Genomic DNA, 21726 nt, shown 5'->3' with positions numbered 1-21726 from the left:
AACAGAGCTTTCCCAACTTCCACGCTTGTGGGTGTTGTTGTTGTTGTTCTTGAGCGTGGGTGTGTGCCTGTGTGTGGGCATCGGTATTTGTTGTTGTTGGCAGATATCTCAGTCTAAAATGCTCACACGCACACACACCACGCCTGAAAAGTGGCTCCATCGTGTATCTAAGTGTAGCTTGATTAAATACGAAAAAAAAAATGGCTAACGAAAACTGAAGATACAAATAAGAACTATGTTTAACATGAACTAAGTGCGGTGGTTCTCGGGAGGGGAATGGCTCCGGATGTGGACGCGGATCAGAGGAGCATCATCAGCAGCAGCGGCAGGCCCAGGACCAACAGCAGAACCAGCAACACTAGCAGCCACAGCCACAGCCAGAGCGAAGTGGCGATGGTTCCCCGGTTCCCAGCCTCATCGCCGACAGGCACAGCCACCGCTGGCTGCTGCAGTTGCGCCTCCACCTCCTCTCCCACTTCGTCCGCCGCCGCCGTCTTGTTCTTGCGGCCGCCAAAGCGACGACGCTGCAGCAGGAGCAGCAGGCGCATCAGCCGCTGGTAGCCCGTGCCCGTGGGCAGTGCTAGCGACACGTTGTTAAAGTTGCTGATGGTAGTGGCTTAGCGACTGCAGTTGGTACTGATGGGGATGTGGGTGCGGATGCGCGTGGGGATGCGAGTGTGGCTGGGGTTGCTGGTGGGGATGGGGTTGCCCGTGCTGTGGTGGTTGCGCGTGACCCCGGGCATGGCCATGCATGTGCAGCTGCCGCGTGCTGGGATAATAGTTCGGCATCAGCGAGTGATAAGCGATCGCTGCGCCCGATCGGCCGTTGTTGTTGCTAACCGTGGACAGCGCCGGTGGTGCTCCCAGCAGTGGGGGTCTTCGCTCCGATCGCTCGTAGCTGGCCACGCTGCTTGGTGCTGCTGAAGCTGCAGCTGCAACTGCAACTGCAGCTGATGCTGATGACGATGCTGTTGCTGGTGTATTGCCAACCGGTGTGACTGCCACTGGGATTGATGCTGCTGTCCCTCCTCCTCCTCCTCCTGCTGTTGCTAATCCCGCAGCGCTGCTGGCCGGCGTGTCCAGCAAATGATGATGCCTATGGTGATGGTGGTGATGATGATGGTTGTGTCCGTTCACTGAGTCGCTGATGGCGATGTTGATGTTGCCGCCGTTGCTGCTGTTGTTGTTGGTGATGGCGCCGGTGCTACTGCTGCTGCTATTGCCGATGTTGTTGTGATTACCAGCGCTGTTGTTGCCGCTGCTGCTCGCCGCCACCGTTGTTGTCTTGCACTCAGCTGTGGCCGATGTTCCTGCCGCCGCCGTCGTCGTCGCCAATGTTGCTGTTGCCACTGCCGTCATCAGATTGCAGGAGTCAAGTCTTTGTCATTTGGAGTTGCTCTGCAGGGCCGCATTGATCTGGGACCACAGCTCCTTTTTGCATGATTTCGATCTACAACAGGAATCGACCACTTAGTAAATATACTACAAAGTGCAAATTGCAGGATCTCTTACCGCTTGATAGACTGCAGCCAGTCCTTGAATTGCGCGTTCCCCTCCGGCGTGATCTGGAAAGCGGCGCGTGCCGCCACCACAATGCTAGCAAACTCCTCATAGTCGCCCTGGGTCAGATGATACAGCTTCTGGTGGATGCATTGGATGTACCTGCGACAATGGAAAGGGTCCACATTAGCTTAAGATCATTATTCGCACAACAGCACGCTGAGTACTTACATCTGCTGGCACTTCTGGACGAGAGGTGTGAGCGCAGAACGCAGGTGCTGCATCACCATCTGGTGGTTGTTCCTGCCCAGATAGTGGGCGGACTCAATAGCCACGTCGTGCAGCACGAACGGACTCACGATCGAATTGACCGCACAGATGCAGAACTGGTGCAGATACTGGGTGCCCAGTTTCTTGCTGATCCGTAGCAACCATTTCACATCCTCGCCGTATGGCGGATTACGGGCATACTTCGCCTGCGGCCGATCGTCGTGGACGCGTCGCGCTAATGTTTCCATGGCTAGCATACCCACATTGTAGGCAGCCAGCAGATATCGCAGCTGGGTGGGTCTACAGAAAAGAAGAAGTAATTAGTATATGACGCCCATAAGCTGACCACAAATAAGACTCATGGTTGGGATCACTCACGTAAACTGATGTGGTTGTCGTTGTCGCACGGGTGGCTGCGAGGGCGGCGGTTGTTGCTGCTGCGGTGGCTGCGGCGGCGCCTGCTGCATGAATGGGTAAACGGGATGTTGGTGCTGATGCTGGCGCATTGGCATCACGCCCACTCCAACGCCGACGCCCACGCCAGGCGGACCGTTCGGAGGCGGTGGTGGTGGTGGACCATAGTAGCCCTGAGGCGGACCCATCGGCGGGCCCGGAGGACCCGCTTGCATTGCCTGATAGGCCTGCGGCGGCAGCGCCTGGAATGCTCCTGGCAGTGGTTGCGGCTGGAAGCCAGAGGGCGGTTGGCCCGGATGTCCTTGCTGCCCAGGGTGACCTGGTGGCGCCTGACCGCCCATCTGAACCTGCTGCTGTTGCTGTTGCACCACCTGCTGCTGCTGCACCTGCTGTTGCACAACCTGCTGCTGTTGCTGCGGATTCGGCGGCTGCTGTGGCGGCGGCTGCTGGTAGCCGCCGTATGCTTGAGGTGGCGGCGGCGGCCCTGCCGAAATGAACATCTGCATCTGCCCAGGCGGGTAGCTCAGGTTGTGGTGGTGCGCATACAAGCCCTGGCAGAAGCTGTACGGTGGATACTGCGCCATTCCGAGGGGAGCCAGTGAGGCGACGCCAACGGGTTGGAATTGGGCCTGTGGATTCTGGACAGAACCAACTACGGGTGGCGGCACTGCTACGGGAAGTCCGGGTCCGGGGCCCACGCCGCCTTGCACCACGGGATTGGGCATGCCAAGCTGTTGTTGCTGCTGCACCACCTGCTGCTGTTGCTGCACCACCTGCTGCTGTTGCTGAACCGCCTGTTGCTGCTGCACTGCCTGTTGTTGCTGCTGGAGCTCGTGCTGCTGCTGGGACTCGATGAGGGCGCTCAGACTCACGGCCGAATGGTCCATGGTGTCGTCGTGCGGCTCAAACTCGCTGTTATTCGGCGTGTTCCGCATGTACAGCTCGTACCAGTAGCGCGCTACCTGGAACAGCACCTCCGGATAGACGCCGCCGCCCTTGGCAGCTGTCTCCACGGTTAGACAGGCCCGCTCCAGCATCAGATCGCTTTGCTCCTTGCACTGCAGAATCGCACGCTGGATCTCGTTGGGATTGAGGGCAGCTGCGTGGGGCAGAACAGACAGGGCTAGCTCCGCCGCTGGATAGACCATGTTGCTGTCCCATCCGCGCGACGCACGATCGGCCATGCCAGCCGCTTCGGGAGGCGTGAGATGCGCCTCCCAAGTGTCAATAAGAAAGCTTATCGCCGGCGCACCAATTTCCATAGCTTGCCCCAGGATCCAGGAGACGTGCGACGAGTACGTCCTCGATAGCCAATTGGGGCTCACACAGTTGTGCAGACCAAGGGCATACAGCCCTAGTTGGAAGGCGCACATGTGAAGGGCACGGTGCGGTCCATGGTGATTTTGGCTGGTGCTCGCCTGGGTGAAGAGCGATGTGGAACTATTGCCGCCGGCCTTGGTCAGCACATTCTTGGCCAGCTCGAACATGAAGTGAGCACTGGCTTCCGATGGCTGGTTGGGTATCGAGGGATATGCTCTCTTTCCCTTGTAGCGGCTTTCCTTGCTTCGGCTACTGGTGGAGCCTCCACCACCTCCGCCGCCGCCTCCACCACCGTTGCCACCTCCGCCGTTTCCACCTCCACCGCTGCCACTGGGATTACCATTGGGATTCTGGCTTCCGCTGACCGTCGTGCTGCTGGAACTGGGGGTTCCCGTGTTTCCCGCTGCATTCGTTGTGGGCACCATACCTTGAACGCCTCCCGACTGGCTGCCACTGCTGGCCATGCTCAGGGCACACATGCTTAGTTCCAGTTCGGCACTCGTGGAGCTGTGTGGGCGACTGTTTCCTCCCACACTGCCGTAGTCCGCCGGCAGAAGTTCACACAAATTGGCTACCGGATTGCAGTTGGAAGAGGCGCATCCAGAGCCACCGCCATAATCGTGATCCTCTCTGCGCGTGGGCTGATTACTTCGCGTCCTCACAGGCGGATTACTCGAGTAATAAGCGGGCAGGAGTGGCGCATTTAGAAGCGTATGTATGTCCCTGTCCAGAAGCTTCTCCATGATCTTGGCTATCTTGCGGGGCTCATCCTTGTAGTGGGAAAGCAATGTCAGAGCAAGATCCCCGCGCTGCCGGCGGGTTCCTTCGCACAACAACGGATGCTCTGCCTCCGACACATTGGCTTTTAGTCCTAGAGCAGCGACTGCAGCATCGAATCCCAGACTCTCATCGCTGTTGTGCTTGTAGAGCAGCAAACGTGTGCCTGTATTGACCATAGACTTGCCGGCCGCACTTGATACACCACTAGAGGATGCCACGCCAGGGACAATTGTGGATCCACCCAAGGGGCTAAGGGTAACTAGGGCATCGAAAATAAACGTGGCCAGGTTAATCGGCAACAGAGCCTCTCCTCGCGTCTTAAAGGTTCCGCTGCGCAATTGCTCAGCTCGCTCTCGGATTACTTGCAGCTCCGCGGATCCCAGCGGCAGGCGCTTCAGTAGAGCCAGTATGTCCGCCTCCTGGTTGGCCAGCTTGACTTCCAGGGGCTTGGTGCTTGCTGGCGGTCGCGGCATCTCCAAGGCGAAGAGGCATATCCGAAACCCAATGTGGTAGTGTTCAGAGTTCTCCGACAGCACTGTGCAGAGAAAAGCACACTTGGACAGCGTTGCAGAGGCCACAACTGTCAGCTGATGCGAGATGGGATTCACGTTTTGCTTCTTGCCCTTTCTCTTGGGTGCGGGTGGCAGTTCCAGAAGTAGGTTAGGCGGATTAGCCAGCATCTGTTCGGCCAGCCGGACGGCCAGGATGCAAGCCTCGGCTCCGTGACCGTGGGCATGCAGACCCTCGGCTCTGGCCAGCAGTATATCCCAGGCGTCCTCTGTGGGCCGCACATTGGAGAAAACATGCGGCTTGTCGCTGGAAGCAGCCACTGCAGCTGCCAGAGCTCGGGCTGCATGCGCGGATGAGGTGCAAGGCTGGTCTGCACCCAATGCACCCACACCCAGCACTCCTAAGCCTCCTGCTGCGCTGGCTGCAAGATGAGGTGAAGCGGAAATCACCGGCCCCGTGGAGCTAGCGGCCAAGGCAGCACGGGCAGCTGCCGACGTGCTGGGCACCGGCGTCAGATCTCCGCCAGCTGTTGATCCCGCTCCTACCGCTACTGCGTCGCCAGCACCCGATCCACTTCCACTGGAGGCCATAGCCGCTCGACCTGCTGATCCACCCACGCCTCCCTGGTTGAACTCGTCGCTACTGCTGCTAAAGGATTCATCCTTGCTGAGGCGACGAGGTGTTTGCTGCACAGCGCCACCAACCCCGACAGTCGCCTCCTGTCCAGCCATCAGCATAGAGGAAGTGGAACTATTAGAGCTCCCCGAAGCTGTAGAAGCAGATGACGAAGAGGAGGAGGCCGACGAAGTGTCAGATGTGGAAAGGGCTTGTTCAACACCCACTGCCACACCCACTCCCCCGACTGGTGGCTCATCCTTGCTCTGCTGCGACACTGCATCGAAGCTGCTCTGCGAATCCGACTCCGTGAGGGCAGATTTCTGGCCAGGCACAACCGCCTGTCCAGGTGGACAGTAGTTATGACTGCTGCTGGTGTCGCCGCCGAAATCATCGTTCTCGCAGAATCCCTCGCTGCTGGCACTCGAACGATTGCCATCCGTTGCTACCACAACCTTGACATTTGTCACAGAGGCACCGACTCCCGCCGAGCCACTGGGAAGCTGCTGCTGCACGGGATTCACTTCGGCGGCCGCTGACCCTCCAACGGAATTATTAACTCCTCCGCTCATCTGACCCAAGCCTCCTCCACCAGCTCCTCCAACGGCAACGGAACCCAGTCCCGTGGAAAACCTGCCAGATCCTCCGCCCGCCAACGCTGCTCCTCCGTCCAGATCGGCCGGATTCGTATAGAATCGCGACTCACGAAAAGGCCGGTCCAACCTCTGCTTGAAGGCTCCTGCGTGCATACCATGATCGCTGGATGAACTAAAGTAATTGTAGTGCTTGTTGTTCGACATCAGCGCTTGGGTGGCATTCAGCTGGCCGGGATTGTTGGACTCGCCCTTGAGGTCCGTGTGCTTGAAGCAAGTGAACGGCGAGTAGTAGATGGGATTCGTGTCGTGGGTGTGCGTCACTCCCGGTATGGGGTAGCCCTCCCAGTCCAAGTAGCACGCCTCGATGGCCGGCTTGAAGCCGATGAACAGCTCCGTCTCGGATCTCGAGTTCTGCTGGTGCTTGTTGGTGTACGACGACGGCATCATTCGGCTCTTGACCACCCGGTCAAGAATCTTTAGATGCCAGGCCGTGAACTGGGCGTGCAGCATATCTCGCTCGTCCGGCGCCAGGCCGGGATTGAGCGCTGCCAATCGCCACAGTGCAACGATTTCGTCGCACAGCGAACTGCAAGCATGCTGCAGAGCCGTGGAGTTGGAGTGAGTGTTAGAGTGCTTACCGCCGGAGTGGCCGTGGGACCCCATCATCAGTGCCAGCTTCGTCTGGAACCACCAGATGAGTATCTGATCGCAGTACAAGCACTCCTCCGTGATGATCTCCAGGAGACGCACTGCGTTCCGATCACAGCGCCTGTACATCTCGCGCACGATCGAAAGCAGATTCCACATGCCCTCCGGCTCACGTCCCCGCAGCGGTCGGAGTAGCGAGCTCCACTCGGCCGCCGCTGGGGGAGCTGAGTTCGTCAGATAGTTCACGTCGCTGTGGCGATAATGAAGGCCATAAATTACAAAGGAGTCAGGATAGAAGGCTCTATGAGATTACTCACCTAAACACAATCGGGGCGGGCAAACAGAACTTGATGAGGATTCGTTTAATGTTGTTATGCAACGTCTTCTCGTCCAGATACCAGCTGGTCTGGTCATTGATCGAGGCGCCGGCCGTCGGATCAGGTGCACCGCACACAGTGTTGATCGCCGTGGGTTGCGCACTGAGCAACTCATCCAGGAGCCGCTGAGCCGTCGGCAAGATCTGCTGAGGCAGCTCGCTGATCAGATACTGGGCAAACTTTTGCAACTGGTCGCGTTGCAGGCGAGTCAATGATTCCGATACCGGAGCACGCAGACAGACCTCCTGGGGCTGCAAGACAATAGAATTTAAGTTGTATAAATGAACATGATTCCAATTGATATGATACCACAAGGGAGAGTAACCAAAGGTCATTTAATACTTCTACACCCTGCACCATACTTACGCAATGGATGCGATGCAGACAAACGGCGACTACGTGGGAGCACCAGTAGGCGGACGAGGTGCAGGTGCAGTTGCAAGAGGAGATGCGTCGGCGGTCAAAGGTGACGGCCACATTGAAATAGGCACGCGGCGTCTGATTGACCACGCTGGCCGAGAGGTGAAAGCCTGCAAGTGAATGGGTTAGTTAGTTAGTTGCGTCTAGCATTTATCCCCTGGCGCTGGACAAACTTACCTATTTGCAGCGGATCCTTGACAGCTCGCAACCGAAACAACGAGTCGCCGCGATTGAACTCGTCCGCCGAGCTATTGGCCAGGCAGGAGTAGAGCCGGATGTCCTCCTCGTTGTCCGGAAAGCTCCAGAACGCAATGCGCAGCTGCAGCTGCTCCGGCACCGGCGGATACACGTGCTCCACCAGCTCGAACGGTATGTAGGAGGCCACACAGCGGGCTGCCAGTTCGGCCAATGTTGATACTTCTGGAAGAAGGCGAACGGAATATAGAAGGCATCTGGGTACTGGATAATGCACTGGTACCATCAAACTATTCTGTACAGTACATTTTGATTGATAATATGCCTTCTAAGTTCTAAGAACATTGGTATCATTGAAAACAATGAATTCCATTATATTCTTCAGCTGTGCAGCATTTAAACCCAAACCTTGTCAAATATTCGATTAGATAACCGCGAAAAGTGTTGCATGGATTTAAGCCCAGGTTAAAGCAACCAGTTTAATAAGGGAAAACCATGACGATGCTAATTTCTCGAAGAAGCTGCCAAATGACTAATGCCATATTTCTTCTACCATAATTAAACACAAACAAAGCGCGGAAAAGCCACATACATGTCACACAGACACCACATACCCATGTCGGGCATTTTATTAATTAAAGAACTTTTTCTGGAGCCAACGGCCAATGACCAGCGAAAGGGAGGTCAACCACGAGGTTTTTTCGGGGTAGAAACGAGCATACAGCCCCCAACAGGTCAACAAAATGTAAATTAGATTGTCTGGCGAAATACGCGTAATCATATTACGTTTATGCCGCATCAGAGCACGAATAAATATTTTAGGATAATTCGATTAGTGCAAGGTGATAAGGATTCTCCGGATTCCTATATCCACATATCACCAACCATCCGCAAATTACACGATTTCAGGTGGTTCTATCTTATATTTACATTTTGAACTCAAATCTTTTCCATACCTTCTTCTTAATAATTTCAAAGTTATCTTGGATTCAAGCCCCAATAAATGCCAAAAGGGATGTTTAGGTAATTAAGTTTCTTATCTTGAATTCCATTAAAGTCCCCCATGCCACTATCCATAAATTGGTGTAGTCGCACTTCCGAATAGATATCGCCTTTATAAACATTCGGGATTCAGACGATTGATTATCTTTCGGTCTGAAACGTAATCCCTCTTGCGAGGCAACTGTGTAAATAAAGCATAGGTTTTCTGCGATGTGGTTGTCGTGGGAAAACATGGAAATCATGGCCACGCAATTTTCCCCTGCGTAAACCAATGTCATTATCTCCGAGGCGCAATTGAGTTGTAGATAAACAGAAATCCACTGAATTGGCATGCAAATAAACCAATGGCAATGGAAGAGGGGACCTGCATTTTAAAGGTCTCGTTTCCAATGCCTTTAAAACGCAGAACGCAGAACACAAAAGACAAACAAACAGACAAACATAAACAAAAAAAAAAAAAAAACAATGACCCCAAAGCACAACAAAGAGTAGAGAGCTTTGTTATTGTATTTCGTATACATACTTATGTATGGTATATATGTATGGTGTGGTGTTTTGCTGATGATGATGCAGCCGCCAAGAAAAAAAGAACACAGGGTTCAAGTTCGCCCACGCGAATAAAATATTCGCGCAGGAGGATAAACAGATCCCACCGATTTCACTTTCAATTGTTTGAATCATTACTCTTAGTAGTAAGCTATCGAAGAATCCCATTTCTAATTACTCGTTTGCAAATAATTCTTATTTTTAATTCGGATCTGTATGCAGAAACTGGCTTGTTACAAAATATATATCCCTAATTGATACAACCAAATTATTAAGATTATATTAAGATTAATTCAAACTAGTATAACAAAAAAATCTAATTGAGTGTGCAATTTCTTCAAACATATCGTATATGGGTTCCATAAAAAAACGAGCCAAATTGGCAGCACTGAGCGAAAGAGGTCGTTGTTTTGTTTGTTTGTTTGTTTTCTTCTACTCGTTCGTCGGCTCGTTGGCCCGCTCTTCGTGCGACCCCCCCCCCCCCCCCCCCCCCCCATCGCTTAATTTTCAGACACTTTGGCACCATTTTATTCAAAGTCATTTTCCGCAAGCGCTAACTTATTGCTCATGCCTGTCTTATGCATACACACAGCTACAGCAGAGGTCGGGAAAATAGCAACGACTGTTGGCATTTTTTTAAAAATATATTTTGCAAGTTGAGAAACATTAATGCTTATGGACCCAAGTCGAACTTTTAGGTATAACAAAATTTTCCTATAATTAAAGCATTGAAATTATTTTACCTTTCTTTTTTAACTTCTTTTTTTTTTAAGATCCGACAGTACGCAGTACTCTTACCGTCACTCTGAGTTTCATTCGGTTTTAATTATTTTAATTCCATTTGACTGACGAGTGGAGGAAAAGGCAAGGCAAGGAATCCAAGAGCAACAGCTTAATGCATTTGTCAGATGAAGAATTCAGTTAAGAGAGGGACTTCGTGGAATCCGAATGGCCGCATGAGTCAGATTGATTTGATTGAGGAAGGCTTAATAACTGATTCACGTATATATACATACATATATATGCCACTTTTCCCATTGAACTTCTTTACGGCAGATTCAAGGCTGTTGCTGCCCCTTCAAACTGGTTTGCTCCTTGCCGCAACTGGGCTCGCTCTTGCGTTCGCCCTCGGAGTTTTTATTTGCACTTTAATTTGTTTTCCATTTCCATGCGTCGCACTAACGAAACGTGCAACAATAAAAGGGAGAATATGCAACACAAAGACTCATGCTCCAGTTATTTGTGCTATGCCGAACGAGCCCCTCAAAGTTGAGCAACTCCACACTGCCTACGACTATTTGCCACTCCGAGTGGACTTCTTCCTTGAAATCCCTATGTACACATCGCTAACCAAAAGGATTTATCTCGCAAAGTGTTACCCACACTAAATAAGTTATCGCAGTGAATCTAGTTTCTCCACTCAAGACCATTTAACACGTGGTCATGATAATTTACAAGTCTTTTGAAGACGCTTAGTGTTAAAAATGAGTTACACTGGCATAAAGCAATGCGATTTATTTATTTGAAATCATAACTTATGCGCTGATAACTCATTTGAAAATATGCTGATAGTTATACTTGTGCCATGCTCCTACGTATTTTTTTTTTGTTTCCAGCGACAAATTCGGGTTGTTCGGCACAAAAAGCTCGCACGAAAGCCAAATAACAAAAAAAAAAAAAAGGGGGTCAGGTCAAAGTGCCAGCAAGCATTTCTGCATGTATGTGCTGCATATGTTGGTGCAATTGTTTTGGCTGCGGAAGTGCATGAAACCGATATGCACGGCGAAATGTGAAACATACAGCTGGTCGCTGTATCTGTATCTGTTTCTGTTTCAGTTCGAAATTGACACCGAGCGAGCCTCGACCCACTAATTAGATGATGACATGTGGCAACGCCGGCCACTCAAGGCACGCACACACTCACAGCCCGCACACCTCTCACGGACACGGAGTTGCATTGTCAGCACTGCAGCGTGACCATTGCACGGTTTCGGTTTATTCGGGGTCATTGCATCGCATCGACGTTCTGCGCTTTACGTTTATGCGGGGCGCACTTGGCGAACGCTCATCTGCGTTGTTCCTGTCATCCCCTGGATAACAGCTCTCAATGGGAGAGTTATGGTATGAATGACATAGAATTGGGGTCACCTCAAAACTATACTTAGCTTAATTGCTTAAAGTTTGTTTCTATTTGAAAATGGTGTTCTATTTTCCCTAAAAGAAAACTAACAAAGTGGGGTCACCATAGTCTATATATTTAACTAATGCTCCTAATGAAATGTTGTTTAAAATCAATTGCAATTTGACAACACGCTTTGCCATTTGCCGTTTAATTAAATCAGGCAGGAAGCAATCAGTACGTTAATTAAATATATATCGATCGGGGTCACCATACTCTATTTTCAATCAAATACACTTGGGTTTTGTGCAATTCGGTATAAAGGCCATTTCCATTTGCCTTTTACTCACAACGGACAAGGAATTTATCAGTATAATTATCGATTGAGGTCACCAAACCTTACATTCAGACAAATGCAACTTGGGTTAGCTGATGTTCGTTTTCCAATGTCCTGTTTAATGGTAAATCATGTCATCAAATTAGTAAGTAATTTGGATGCTAGTTAAAAATTAATAGAACCCCTCAACCAGCGCAAGAAAACTTGGCTCAAAACATTTCAATTATGGCATGTTAAATGCTCGAACGCACAGAATTCATATGATGTATGTAAGCATTCAATCGCATCAGAAGCCGTTGACAATTCTGGATCAATCAAATCAATGGGCTTCTTCCGTTGCAACTATCTGAAGAACTACCATATCTGGGGAGCCACAGCAAACGGGGCGGAGGAGCTGCAAGGTGCGAAGGGAATAATGGACTCTCCTTCGTGTCGTCGTCGTCGTCTTTATTTTTATTACATCCCCTTGGGCAGGTTGTGGTGGTATCCTTGAAAAGGTTCTTTGACACAACAAAGCGAGGCTCTCGTCGCCTCAGCATCGACGTCGAAGTCGACGTCAGCGTGTTCAGCTGGCAGCAGCGACATCGTTTTGAGGCAATATAGTTTTTTGATGCGGTTATTATGTCTTTCGAGCATGAAAATGCAGCTGGCTTCGCCACTGCACACACACCCAGTCGCAGAGCTAGCTCTTTGGCTATTTTCCCGCCAAAAGCAAATAGCTTTAGCTAGTAACTATTGGTTCTTTAGGTTTACAAACCAGCAGCATATGGCCAACTCCTCTGTTTATAGCAAGTAAAAGATATGTATAACATTACAAAAAGATAAAAATGATTACGATTGAGCCAAGTTCAGCTAGTTTTGCAATACTATTGCTTAGCATCAACAAATAGCAATAAAATCAACAAGCTGGCAACCCTGGCTATCAAAGAATCCACAGAGAAGACAACTGCATGGTTGGAGTTTCTCCTTGGCTTTGCCGCTCTGTTTAGTCCTTTGACCCTTCCAAATATAGTCCTGTTTCCCCCCACAGCAGCACTGCTCAGGCGAACAAAGGGAAATAAGCAAACGAATGCAGTGGATGGGCAAATGACGAAGACGAATGGAGGATACGAAGAAGAAACAGCGACGAGGACGAACTGCGCAGTCGCAGCCAGATATCCAGATATTACATGATGATAGTGCTGCGGCGGCGCACAGGATACAGAAAACGTGTAAGGAACGTCTCTTGGCAGGCACGAAACAAAAAAAAAAAAAACAATGCCCCAGCCACATGCACAAGCGTAATGAGCCACAGGGAAAGACAAAGGAACGCAACCAAAAGGTAAAAAGGAAACTCGTATAAACGAATGAAAATAAAAAACGTTGGCAGCCAAAGTCGTGATTTTGACTTCAGCGATAAGCAGAGGACTTCGAGGAAATGCGGGGAAACGAAGAAGACAATTGCAGACAGAGGGCAACAACAATTACAGCCTGCTCGTTGTTGTGCCTAAGCCAATTTTAAAGAATTTACCAAAAGCGAAAAGGTCATGCGTATAATTACAGGCAGCACAGTGTGGCCAAATGTGCATTGCACATAGCAAAATGAGACCAGGCTAGTAAAACATACAGCTAAAGCAAATCACTCTACTTGGCTTAAAAACTAAATTGTGTAGCAAGTAATTGATTATTTAACGCTATACAGATAGCTCAAAGAAGCTGTACATTTAAGCAGTGCCCCTTACTCATTATAAAGGGAAAGTTATAGGTATTAACTATTTGGATATAAGCGGGATGAGGGACTCAATATCTTTTATATGCGACATATGAAAGCTTCTTATACGAAAGGAAATAAAGACTAATTTCCTAATAAGAGGATAGCATTTGATGTCTTTAGGACGCACACTTTTAGAACTTTAAAAACTGTCAGTGTTGGAGAACGTTTTTCGGATTTTAAGAAGTTCTCTTCAATAATAGATACGACAGTTTAGATTTGTATCTGTGATTTTTACAACTGTAGTTTCACTGGTGAAATGCTGAATGCTCCGAGTACACTGCCCTAAATCCCGCCCTAGCAACAAGGAGATGCTACTCACCATAATGTCTGCCGCAGGTGGATGTGTTGGCCATGGCCGTTCCATTGCCGCCCGGTGTGCACGAACCGGAGGCACCTGCTCCTCCGAACGGCGGTGCTCCCGAGCCGCCGGCCACAGCCATACCGCCCATGCCGCTCAAGCCGCCATTGCCTGCGCCGCTGCCTGCAGCGGGCTTCTTCCAGCCGCGCCAGTTGTTGCACAGCGATTCCGGTTCGGAGCTCCAGCTGCAGAGGGAGTCTTCCTCGAAGCGGATGGAGTCGTCGAAGCTGAAGCGGTCCATTTCCTCCGGATTCCATTCGTTGGCCGCTGCTCCTGCAGCGTCTCTGCCCGCCGCTCCGGCTCCTGCGCCACCTCCTGCTGTTCCTTCGGCGCCAGCGCCGACTGCAGCCGCTCCTCCGCCTCCTCCATTGTTGTTGTTGTTACCGCCGCCTCCTCCTCCTCTGTTGTTGTTGCCGCCGTTGCGATTCGCCAGCGTGAGGCTGAGATTGTGTGTGTTTACAGTTGCTCCTTCTTCTACTGCTGAAGCTGATTCTTGTTCTTCTTCTTCAGCTGCTCCCCCGTTTGTTTGTTTTCCTCCGCTTCCTCTTCCTCCGTCTCTCTCACTGTTACTCTCCTCTCTTTTTGGATGGATGTATATGTATAATGGATCTCTGCCAAACGCTCAATTTAAAATCGTGTAAAAGGCGAATTTCTCTTGAGCGTTCTACTCTTCCTCTTTTCTCTCTCTCGCTGTGTTCCTCTCCTTCGCTTCTCCCCTTTCTAACTCAAGCACACCGCCGGACTTGCTTGCTTTTAATTAACTTATTAACTGTAGATTTATGCTTAGGGCTTTAGGTTTCACTTTTAGACTTAACTTTAGGTTTAGATTTAGATTTTGGGGAGTTTAAAAACTATTTTTGTTTATATGTACAAAATACGTTCAGTGCGCCGCGGTCTCTGTCGCTGCCTCTGCCTCTGCCCGCGTCGACTGCGACTGCTATTGTTTGTTGTCGTTGTTGTTGCATGTGAACTTTTTCGTATCCCCCAACGAACGAGAGAGTGAGATGGGGCTATGCTATGCGACTGCCGAAATGAGAGGGCCAATTTGTAGTTGTAGTTCTTGTTGTTGATGTTCTTGCTGCTGTTGTTATTGTTGTTGATGTGGTTCTTGCTATTGTTGTTTTTGCAGGGGACCCGCAGTCGTTGTTATTGTTGTTAGCGCTCCTCTTTTATCCGCTCTGCGCTTTGCAGTCCTCTTTGCCGTTAATTATTTTTTCACTCCTTCGCTTTGTGTATCATCTTCGCTTTATCCTGCGCGCACCGCACTCACTCTTTCTCGCTCGCCCTCACTCACTCACACAGCAGTAGCAGCAGCAACAACAACGTTGCACACAACATCAATATATTGGATATATATCAACACTTTTTCGCCTGCGTGCTCGTTAGTGTGTGTGTGTGCATGCGTGCGCTTGTCGATTTTCACTGCCTTCTTTTCATTGTGTGTGTATATGCGCTGCGCGTTGTGTTTGTCTGCGTCTGTGCGTGTGTTAGGTTGACGTGTGTGTGTGAGTGAACGAACGAAATGCGTTTAGCGAACGTTTTTTTAAAAAATCATAAAATTTTTTGTGGATTTTGGCGATTACCGACACTTGAAACGGCACTGCACACGCGTCCCCGAAAACAACGGCACCTAGATTCGCTGGCCGAGTTACGATTTGTTTGATGCTACGCACGGTTTTCGGACACTTTTACACGGGGCTTTGTTTTTACCCATCGCATCGTCGACTCTTTTGCTCCTAAACGTTGTTGGTGTTAGTGGTCAGCGATAGTGCTCACACACTCGATATCGGTTTTCGATTATTTTCGACTGAATATTCGATAAGGTCAAGAGTATCGGTTTCCCGCGTACGAATTCCCAGCTTTCAAGTGACGGTCACACTGCTATTCATTCTTGACAATCGATAGCTTTTGGCAAGTGACGCTCTGAATATCGAAAAACCATAAGGAACGATAGGCCCATTTCGTTCGTCGTGTTCTCAATCTTCTAGCGTTTTCCCAGGAACTGGTCAAGATGCCCATCATCGGGCTGTGCATCGAACTGCGCCCCAACCTATCCAGCGGCGTGGTCTTCCTGCGATTCGACCAACAGTTTTCGCAGGGCCACGCGACTAGCGTCGTCGTCCGCGACTACAATGTTTATATCAGCGAGCAACCTGAGAATCAGGCGGTCGACTTGGATTCCAGCTCCGATAGCGACAGCGAGGACTCCGACAAGCTGATGGTCATACGACATGCGCAGTACGGTATGGACATTGCCTGCCTTTCCACGTTCTTGGTCAGTGGCAGCAACATGAGTTTCCGCTTCAACTACAACAACATTGATATGGCCAGCGTGGATGGAAACGCTGTGGACGTGCCGCTGGCGCCACTACTCCTCTCCTTCCAGGAGAACGAGGCCATCACTATCAACTGTCGTGATTGCCGCGCGGAATTGGTGGCGGGCCGGAGCTATCGCAGGCTGAGGGAGTTTCCCAGCCTCGTGGTGGATCCCAGTGAGTTCTTTTGCCACAATCATGGACCGGCGGGCAAGACCCAACCAATTAGCTTGACGCCCGCCGAAACGGATCTCTTCTATGGCCTCAATTATGTGGTCATCAACTTTAACGAAGAAAGTTCGTGCATGCTCAATCGCGACGATCACTTGTACTGTCAGCGCTGCATGCGTTTTTTGGGGCTGACCATGTTCGATGGCACCGCCGCTCGCATCTGGGCTGATGCTGTGCGTTGGCGTCCCGCAGGAGCGGCGGCAAATGCCCCCGAGCGACACTTCTTCCAAAACTCCACGCTGACGCAGCTATTCAAGCGTCTGCTGCACTCGCTGTGGCCTCAACCGTTGCCTCAGCTCTGTTTGAACACCAGTCGTGCGGTGCTGGTCACCTCGATGCCCAACCGAAATCAACAATACATGTTTTTGCACGTGGTGGAGTCACAGCTGCGTGTGCTGCGTCGCATTCGCCCGAATTCGAACCGTCTACGCTGCTTTCGCGCCTGCAAGCTGTACTACGGCGTTTTTGGAGACAATTCACCGCTGATGGAGAAGTGGCAGGCGCAGCAGACGCTGCCCCATATGGATGTATCACCGACCATGTTTCTAATGATTCAGAAGCGCCTCGAGACGAATGGCCGCTTGATTCCGGACGCCTTGTGCACGAACTGTACGGAGGAGCACCTGCAGTTGTCGTACTTCTTTTATGAGAACGAGGATCAACCTGACGGCAGGGTCGTCGATTCGGATATGTTTATGGATCAAGTGAGCAACATGCGTCAGAAGGAGGATCCCTACGAGACGGATGCAGGAAATGCCAGCGAAAGCGATGACGAGTACTCGGATACGGACACCGCTTCAGAGGACACGGCGGCTGACTCGCTCGGCATGCGTACCCTGCTCAAACGCAGCCCCACTCCGCCGCGGTCTTCCGCCAAAATGGCCACCACCACCACCACCCCGTCCGCCTCGCCGGAGGACAAGTAGTGCCCCAATTCGATTCAGAAATCACAAGCATAGCTTGTAAGTCGGAAACTATGTTTCTTGTTTTCGGTACACAACGGGCGACTTGGCCCAATAATTTGTCAAAGATTTTTTTTTTTTAGGTTAGCAATCAGTTCCATCCAAAATACTTTACTATGCCTTTGATGCAAGTCCTCACATCCATTGCTTTTTTTTCGTTGTACATTGGCTTGAAATTAATTAACTCTAAGCGAAAATGATAAAGCCAAAGACTATTTTTTGTTTTGTGAAGAAAAAATTTGATTTGATTTTTTTGCTTGACTCGTTTTATATATATGTATATTATATATAGTTTAACAAACGTTTTGCAACAAGTATTAGCTGGATAAACGACTTCTATATGTATGTAATAGCACAAATGCAGTGCGTTCCGTGACTGTAAGTCCAATGCGACTTGGTAAAGTCTTGGCCTTACAGCTGCGAAACGCACTGCACATGTTATGAAGAAAAGAAAGAAGTTTTTTTGCTTTTGTTTACACTTTGACGTTCCCTATTAATTCACATAAGTTAACAAGAAAAAAATAAGAGTAGAGTAATAGTAGTTATAAAGTAAAATTGAAATATTGAAAATATTCAATTTTAATATATTTTCAAAGAACTGAATTAACAAGTTTTCCGAAATGTGACTTACCAAAAAAAAATGAATAGGAACTAAGTGAAAAAAGAAAAGTTATTGCTTACGAAAAACATATATTATAAATATATGGTAATATGCTTCAATATGTTTCCAGAAAGAAGATTAAAACAGAATATGTAAGAACTATGATTTAGCTACGCAAACATTTACACACAAACATTATTGTCCAACATTTGTAATTCTGTTCTTAACTACACATGTCAACAAATAGCCGAGAAACATTTTAATTTTAAAACTCTGATGTAAAGTATATGGAAACACACCTATTTAAATGTATATATTTAAAGTCAATGGGATGAATGTAAGGCGGAGCAGTGCGCGCCGGGACTGTAAGACGGTACTGTTGACAGTCCTGCATGACTCGCACTGTCTGCACACTCGATAAATGTGATTGAAGACGCTTTGGGTAATCTCAACTTGTATTTAGTTTTAAGCGAAACTCATGTGTTCATCCAAACAAAGAAGAGGAGAAGAAGGCTGCCCAGGATCAGGCGACGAGGATCACCTGAGGAGGAGAGAGGATAAATAAAGTTGGCATCATATACACATTCATTTCATAAAGCAAACGCGTGTTTCTTTGTGGGCTTCGCGGGTCAGCAATGGATCATCACCTGCTCAAGGGGGCACTTCACTTGGCCAGGCGGCGCATCTGCTGTGTCTGCTCACTCATGGCAATCTGAGCGTTGTCCGCCTGGTTGATCAGCGCGTCCAGCTTGTCCAGCTGCGAGTCCATGCGCTTCTGCTTGGCCGCCTTGGCGGCGCTGACCTCGGCAGCCGTCGGCGGGGGCTTGGCCAGCGGCTGTTCCTGGACAGGAGGACGCTCCTCCTGGCTGGAGGCGATTGAGCCCGATCTACCAATGCCAGCCGAAAGATCCACCGAGCCCGCGCTGGTACGGGCAAATATGTTGGTCAAACTGCCACACGCCGTTTGCTTGAAGCGATTCAGCTTCTGCTGCGTGCTGGAGAGGATGCTATTGAGCTCGCCCAGCTTGCCACCCACATTGCCCAGGCTCTCGTCTTGTTGCTCCAGCAGCTGGAGAGCGAATTTTAGTGGCGATTCTTGTGGGGTTAGAGGTCAAAACATACCACCGCCTCGGCGGCCTCCTGCTCGGCCAGCTCGTGCTCCAGTCTTGCCTGCCGCTTGCGCTCGAACTCCGCGGGATCCGGCGGCTGGAGACCCAGCAGCTCCGCCCGTTGGCATTCCTGCTCGTAGCTGGTGTTCTCCGGCTGCTCCGACGACATGCTTCCGAACACTATCACCCAACGACTGGCGATGCCATCGATTTTTGCTGGTCGTGGCCCCAATCCACCCACTTGGTCGTGCATGGAGTGGGCACAACGCATGCGCAATCCAGCTGTTTTGGGCCACAGCTGATGCTGAGGCTTAAAGCTAAAACAAACACCGATTCTTTAGTCTAAGTTAGAGTTAGATCAAAGAGCCCCTCTAACCAGCACTGTTCTTCTACAATGAAACACACTTGTCTACATTTCTCCTATTTACGCGCACTTATAGTCCCTACACTGGACTACAGCATACTTTATTTTTTTATCATGCAATTTGTTAATCGAAATACCGCTAGGAGTAACTAAAAGTCAGGTGGATCACGAGGAGTTTGGACAGCGCTCGTAGATTTGGATGTACGACTCGGTGAGCGTGATCATCTGCGGCAGGATCTCGGTGACATGCAGGTCCTGCATCTCGTACCACTGGCCGTTAGCCTTGTGCAGGATGTGGGCACGATAGGTGCCCTTCTTGGGATCGCCGTCGTGCACAATATTGGCCACCAGATTGTATTTCGTATCCTTGACATCTTTGTCGCGCTGCCGCATGCCCAGAATGTCGCCAAAGTCCACGTGCCTGAAAATGGAATCCAGTTGCAATTAACATTGTAATAACACTCGCGTGTTGACACTCACTTGATGGGGAAGTTCACAATGGTGGGATTCTTTTCCAGGAAGAATGTGTTCTTGGTAAATCGCTTGATGTACAGAATGATGAACTGCGGCAGGCGGGTGATCTCGAAGCGCTTCATAAAGTTGGCCTTGTAAGTCTTGTACTCCTTTTCGGCGGAGCCATTGAACTTGCTCAGCAGCTGATATAAGTTAACCTGCGGTATGATGTTCTCGCGGAACTCGTCGGTGAACAGCGGCGGCGGCGGTAGATCGCATGTGAGGTAGATGAAATTTTTGTCCTCCACCTGGTCCTTGTACTCCTCTGTGGCCAGCAGTTTCGCCTTGGCCGCGTCGTCCAACTCGACGGGCGGTATCTTGCGCGTGTAGATCTTCATCTCGCCCAGAAATATCTTGTAGAGTATAGAAGAATTCGGCTGTTTGTTGCCCTTGAGCGCGCGGTGCAGGGTATTGAGGAACCAGGACAGAAAGTCAATGGGATCGCCTTGCTCGGTGATCTGGAAACGCTTGCTGGACCAAAGCACCACAGCTTGCAGCATCTCGTGTGGCGAAACGTGCGACTTAAAGTTCCGCGGATTCCACATCTTGCGCATTAGCTCGCCGAAACGTTGCACCAGCGTGAACACGGAATCGCCAGGTGGCCGCATGACATGCGCATAGCTTTGCTTTTGCAGGAAGTAGTCCCTGAGTGGACCGACGTGGGAGAGTGCATGCAGCACCACATTGCAGTAGTCGTTGGCTTTGATGTTGTTCAAACCCACGACGCCGGGTAAGTACAGAACACCGTCCACGGTTCGCGAATGCTTCGGCTGTAACTGATCCAACTTGCTGATCTCCTGGCGTGTGAACGTCGGATTCAGCACGTATTTGATGTCGTCCAGCGAGGAGTCGATGATCTCGTAGTTATCCGGCAGGCAGTAGAATCGCAGCGTGTGCAGATTGAGGAACACGTGATGCGCCTCGCCCACGGAATGCGTGTAGGCGTGGGTGTTGGTCCCACGTCCCTGGAAGTACTTGCCGCACACCAGGCACGCATAAACATTGATCCTCGTCAGCGAAATGGAGCACAGCTTCTCGAAATCGAAATCCAGTAGGTTACGATTGATGGTGTCCAAGTAGGGGCACACCCTGTACTTCGGATTGAACACAGAAGGCGTCTCTACGGATGGAAGCGTGGATTTATGCCCTGTAAACAGGTTTATCTGCAATAGTTACCATCCTCTTCCACGGGATTTGCCGGCTTCTTCTCCAGCTTCATGCGCTTGGCGGCTAAATGGTTGTTGCAAAAATGAAACTAATGTGGGCTTATTTGAATGACTTAGGACCTACCTGATGCTTGCGTTTGCGCCATTTCCAGCTGATTAAGTTAGTTATTCATTTAATTTTAACTAAATTAAGAATTGTTTTGTTGACTGCTTGTCCGACTGGCCGCAGCTATCGATTGGCAGGCAATCGACGACAGCGATATAATAACTGTTTACACTGTTATATTCCAAGGCGTTAACACTGCGGAAATTAAAAAGTTCACATTTTTAGATGAATAACAACTTAAGGACAGAGTTCTATCCGAAATTAAATATTAAATATTGGTCCCCAAACAAAAACCTTTGCTCGGCATAAATTATTTACATAATTATATTGAATTATTTAGTTGATAGTTTTCAAATGTTCTGATACTTTAGATTAAATTCAAAAATGATGCTAATTAGCTAACTTAACTAAGTCGCCTCCAAGCTTTTAGTTTACCCAAGTAACTCACTAATTTAATAATAAAGACTTTAATGCTGTTGAGTATGTTTATTTATATTTATTTTTTTCTTTATAAAATGTGCCTTATTCAAAGCATTGCTTAATTGAAAATAATTTTCTATTTAAGTATAAATAGCGAGCTTAGATGCAAATTGTTAATA

The 21726-nt window shown here is 49.7% G+C and overlaps 4 protein-coding genes across 5 annotated transcripts; 1 reads left to right on the top strand and 3 right to left on the bottom strand.

Moving 5' to 3' along the window:
• Window positions 1-1231: 1231 nt before the first annotated feature.
• Window positions 1232-14001, bottom strand: LOC6740216 (zinc finger SWIM domain-containing protein 8 homolog). 2 transcript variants are annotated; one of them, XM_039297585.2, is made up of 8 exons: window positions 13722-14001; window positions 7628-7870; window positions 7397-7560; window positions 6971-7281; window positions 2149-6903; window positions 1732-2070; window positions 1513-1662; window positions 1232-1450 (listed from the first exon to the last, which is right to left on the bottom strand). In XM_039297585.2, exons 1-8 carry the CDS (start codon window positions 13999-14001, stop codon window positions 1384-1386), a joined length of 6309 nt encoding a protein of 2102 aa, XP_039153519.1. In that variant the 3' UTR covers window positions 1232-1383. The 2 variants fall into 2 exon arrangements, with proteins under 2 accessions (XP_039153519.1, XP_039153520.1); XM_039297586.2 differs by having other exon boundaries at window positions 7628-7867.
• Window positions 14002-15616: 1615 nt separating this feature from the next.
• On the top strand, window positions 15617-18466 carry LOC6726390. The gene has a single exon (XM_039297589.2). The coding sequence runs from the start codon at window positions 15772-15774 to the stop codon at window positions 17230-17232; it is 1461 nt and encodes a 486-aa protein (XP_039153523.1). The 5' UTR covers window positions 15617-15771; the 3' UTR covers window positions 17233-18466.
• On the bottom strand, window positions 18151-19191 carry LOC27209238. Its single transcript, XM_039297590.2, has 3 exons — window positions 18992-19191; window positions 18517-18938; window positions 18151-18410 (listed from the first exon to the last, which is right to left on the bottom strand). The coding sequence occupies exons 1-2, from the start codon at window positions 19145-19147 to the stop codon at window positions 18534-18536; spliced, it is 561 nt and encodes a 186-aa protein (XP_039153524.1). The 5' UTR covers window positions 19148-19191; the 3' UTR covers window positions 18151-18410; window positions 18517-18533.
• Window positions 19192-19388: 197 nt separating this feature from the next.
• Window positions 19389-21292, bottom strand: LOC6740213 (U4/U6.U5 tri-snRNP-associated protein 2). Its single transcript, XM_016181142.2, has 4 exons — window positions 21146-21292; window positions 21032-21085; window positions 19823-20975; window positions 19389-19763 (listed from the first exon to the last, which is right to left on the bottom strand). Exons 1-4 carry the CDS (start codon window positions 21165-21167, stop codon window positions 19508-19510), a joined length of 1485 nt encoding a protein of 494 aa, XP_016039958.1. The 5' UTR covers window positions 21168-21292; the 3' UTR covers window positions 19389-19507.
• Window positions 21293-21726: the final 434 nt, after the last annotated feature.

This window comes from Drosophila simulans, chromosome X (genome assembly GCF_016746395.2).
Source record: "Drosophila simulans strain w501 chromosome X, Prin_Dsim_3.1, whole genome shotgun sequence".
In the NCBI taxonomy this organism is placed as follows: domain Eukaryota; kingdom Metazoa; phylum Arthropoda; class Insecta; order Diptera; family Drosophilidae; genus Drosophila; species Drosophila simulans.
The sequence above is the reverse complement of the archived record's forward strand: the minus strand, read 5'-3'. Positions and strand labels throughout refer to the sequence as shown.